Source organism: Cyprinodon variegatus, unplaced genomic scaffold (genome assembly GCF_000732505.1).
Source record: "Cyprinodon variegatus isolate N-32 unplaced genomic scaffold, C_variegatus-1.0 Scaffold330, whole genome shotgun sequence".
NCBI lineage: Eukaryota > Metazoa > Chordata > Actinopteri > Cyprinodontiformes > Cyprinodontidae > Cyprinodon > Cyprinodon variegatus.
In genome coordinates, this window is record NW_015150783.1 from 751,558 (window position 1) to 755,615 (window position 4,058).

Here is a 4,058-nt window from a genome sequence, read left to right on the forward strand (position 1 = left end):
AAGGGTTTCTGTCTGCTTCAAAGTCAATTTTCACACAAATGTGAGCGGAAAGCTGAGTTTAGTCTGAAGAGTTAACCCCTTCACGTCAACTGGAACCACGAGCTGAATGAGGAGAAGCTGGACCTCCTGCTCTCACCTGCTTGGTGGCGTTGCAGTATTTGGCGCAGCCTTTGTGGTGCGTTTCGCTAAAAGGAGGGACCGTATATTCACATCCGATCTGATGAGTCTCCTGAGGAGGAACAGACAGATAAATCTGATTTAAAGCTATTATAAGTGATAATTCCACAAAAACTAACAAGACATAGAAGTTTCTGCCACTTCTTTTTGCCTGTTTTTTAAAGGATTCACAAAAACATGGCTGAAGCTCTATTAGTTTTTAGTAAGGAAGAAGGATAATAAAGCCTGGAATTAGAAATGTTTTAATTTTTTTCCATTTATAGATTATCAAATAATTTACCATTTCAACGGTCCCTTCAGGACACTGAGTCGCAGAGAGGAATCTGCAGTGAACACAAGGACCCTACAAACAGAAAAGAAGAACAGTTTTCATTCTTAGTTTTATCTTTGGATACAAATCAATACACCACTGTGCGCTGTGTCACTATCTGTTTCACATAAACAAAGAAGTCCCACATGGCCAACCCCCTCTAACATTGCTCTGCAACCTAGACTGTTGCAAGATCCCGTCTCGTAACCACCTGTGGGTCGGACCAATGACGTGCCAGCAGTAATTTTTGGGGGCGGGACATAACAAACCTGGCTAAGCTGGAGGAATCACCTGTCGATACCGCAATCTACTCAGTTTTAGCTAAAACAGCGACAATTTCTCTTTTTTTCTTAAAATGCAAAGAGAAGAACTTTGTGCATTTATAAATGGTAAAGATGTCTGCGGTTTTCTTCCGACAGGATTTGGAATAAGTTTGATTAATCAGTTACCGAAACGTCACGATTTGCTGCTATGTTTGGCTGAGAGCTTATTATGGAAGGCGGGTACTAGCTGTCACGTCCTCCAATCAGCTCGGAGTATTGTACTAAACGTCCCTCCTTTGTATGGACAGACTGAACGGCAGCCATCATAGATTGATGACGTAGAACTCAACTCAGTTCTACATATATCAATCTGGCTACTGCCAGGTTAACCCCCCCCCCTTAAAAGACATAAATCATCGTTATTGCCCCAGTTTGAGGGCGACTTTTCTCCACTGCTGATGAGATTGTTAACGTTTTATTCTGATCGTCTGCTGTGACTTTGTGTCCTTACCACAGTGATTTTGCTCTCGGTGACATCGCAGCGGTGAGGCAGGATGGGCAGGATGGAGGGCGGGTACAGCAGCCCATCAATCATGTGAATGACACCGTTGGACGCCATGATGTTGGTGCCCACCACATGGACTTTCTTATCCGCCAGCAGGATCTCTCCCTGAGAATGAACTGGAGCTGTGATGTAAACCCTCACTTAGATCTTACTCCACCAATCAGGGCTACTTACACTATCAGAAGCAGAGATGGTGACAAACTGATTGGCCATCGTTTGAATAACAGGAAGGGCGGCCAACTCATCGACAGTCAACTGCAACACAGAAAGAAATCCCTGCAATCAAATGTTTCTAACAGAAAACCCTTAAAGCTCATTATTAAAACAAACGTGACATTTTTTAAGTGCATTTACTGAAGTTTCTACTTGTACTGAGAACAATGTCTTCCTAAGAAGCAGCAGTAACCTTCTAAGTTTCCTCGAATGCAGGAAACTGCTGCTAAATGTTCAAAAGGTTCAGCTGCAGACAAGAAGCTTCCTGCTACACCCAGCATCATCTCCTACAGAATCATGTTGCCACCGGTGCAGAGCTTAGACAGCAGGTACAGTAGCAGCGTCCTTCCCAGTCAAACGCCAGCCAAATGGCAGCCTTCTACCCTGCAACTCCCAACCAAATCCCCTCCAACTTCTAACCACTGGCCTTCTCCGGGGCGTGCATTTTTTTTACTCTGACTCCACCCTTTCACTGAATTACAGGGTCTGACCAGGAGATGACGCTTATCTTTAGATCTTAATCTCCACAAATCATGAGAAAGAAAATTTTAGTACAAAGATTGATGTTTAAAAACGAGTTGTAGAGAACCAGCCAAGGGCCCATCAAGGAAAGTGGAGAAATTTTGAATGGCTGCTACTCTAGGTGTGACACATCTGCATACAGAGTGAGGTGGAGACTTATGGGCCGCTCTGAAGCCACTTCTGCTGAAAGAAAAGACTGGGAAAAGAACAGGAGCAAACGTGTTAAAGCCATTTTCTCTGAGTTGTTCTTCTGATTGTTTAGATGGAATCAAGAAAACCTTCAGGGAAACTTTGTCCAACCATCCAGGATAAAGTCTGCTTCCAGCGATATCAGCCTGGTTCAGGTTCTTCTAGAGGTTTCTTTCTGATAAAAGGGAAATTTCCTCTCTATTGTTGCTGCTCAGTAAGGGAGGTTACTGCAACAACACAATGCAAGCAACTGTCCACTGCTGATACCAGCTCATCCAGGAGGAGTCAGTCCTGCAAACTCAACGGCTGGATGCAAATCTGATGAGTTTTCTTACATCAGTCGTTCCAATTTTCTCTTGCGGGACTCCCTATGCTTTACCACAAGAAAAGTCAACTGTAGTAGATTAAATATCGGTATTATATAACTTGAAAAATCCCTTTTAAATCACAAAACTAACACTTTTAAAGTATATTCATTTCATTTTAACTGTTTTGTTCACCACGTAACAGAATTCAGCATTGACAGAAATGCCTTTAAAAAAGAAAGGGTCATTTATTGAAATTATTTCTACCAGTTACCCTATCAATTACATTGGCTCTCAAAATGGTATCGATGCCCCATTGGTTGGTACTCAACGATACTGATACCACCATTTTAGGGCTGGATCGGGGCCCCGCCCAATACTGTTATCAGTATCGGTGCAACACCAGCTCTAACTACAGATTGCTCTAATGTAAACCGGCAGAACTGATTAAGCCTCCTGGACGGGTGAGCTAAGGTCTAGTTATCTCTGGTTTGAGTCTGTTTTATGGCTGCTGTGATCCAGATGGCTGAAAGGTATTTGCTGCTGGTCTTTGTTTGATCCAGAGTTATCACAAGAGAGAAAACATCTTTAGCATACAAACAAACCTGCCTTTAACATTAATGTTATCCCAAAACAACTTTAATCATTAATCATTTCACTTTAGCTCTTTCAGCTAAATGTATAAATTTATTTTTTTAGATCTTATATCTTCCTGCCTGTGTTCTCCAAAGCCTGGCAGGAAGCATTGATGGTCAGTGATAGGCAGAGTGAGTGTTGGGTGATGAAGTGTTGGAGGGGGGGTTCTTACCGCAGCTTGGGTGAAAACATGGTGTCTGAGCAGCTCCTGTAGTTTATGTTTGGCCTGGAAGAGAAGCAGATCAGCTGCAGATGTTTATTTCCCTCTAATAAGACGCAGTCTCCCCACCCCCACCCCGGTCTTACATCATTCAACATGTACAGGATGCTGCCGTCTCGGGCCCGGTCCACCGCGTAATTGGTGGGGATGAACACAGTGAGGGGTCCTGGTCCACGGAGAGGAGGAGGGGAGCCACAGTTCTGTGGACATTAACGACCATCTGATTAATAGAGGCGATAAACTCTGACTGTCTGACTTCTCAGACTTTCAACATGCAGCAGTTTCTCCTGATAATAGAGATGTTTGTCTGAGAATCTGAGGCCAGAAAAAAAAGACTGAATGTTATTGATACTGAGCAGATTCAGATTTCCAAAAGGAATTATTACCAAAAAATAATTTTGTTGTTCAAGTAATCTGACCTTCCTCTGTTTGTCTACTTCATACCAAACTCTTTCAACTGCTCTGTTCGAAATCCTGGGACGCGTCCTTAGAAGGCCTGATTCGAAGGACGATGACCTCATAGCGCGGCGCCGAGGTCAGGTTAGATTCCAAGAGTCCTCGTTATGCGACCTTAAAATGCGTCATTGTTTTTGCCCGATTTGAAGGACGGGTCCGATGTATCCTCGCTATCCTTGGTTTACCCAGGATTCATTGTGAG

At 43.4% G+C, this 4,058-nt stretch overlaps 1 protein-coding gene across 1 annotated transcript in view; it reads right to left on the reverse strand.

Annotated features, from left to right (window-relative positions):
- stab1 (stabilin 1) overlaps nt 1-4,058 on the reverse strand; it is a 163,052-nt gene that overhangs the window by 129,186 nt on the left and 29,808 nt on the right. The window contains exons 15-20 of the mRNA XM_015385033.1: nt 3,487-3,600; nt 3,353-3,406; nt 1,490-1,570; nt 1,262-1,420; nt 458-520; nt 137-229 (exon numbers count right to left, since the gene is read on the reverse strand). Of these exons, the coding sequence (XP_015240519.1) occupies nt 137-229; nt 458-520; nt 1,262-1,420; nt 1,490-1,570; nt 3,353-3,406; nt 3,487-3,600 (564 nt within the window). The remainder of the gene's footprint in view (nt 1-136; nt 230-457; nt 521-1,261; nt 1,421-1,489; nt 1,571-3,352; nt 3,407-3,486; nt 3,601-4,058) is intronic.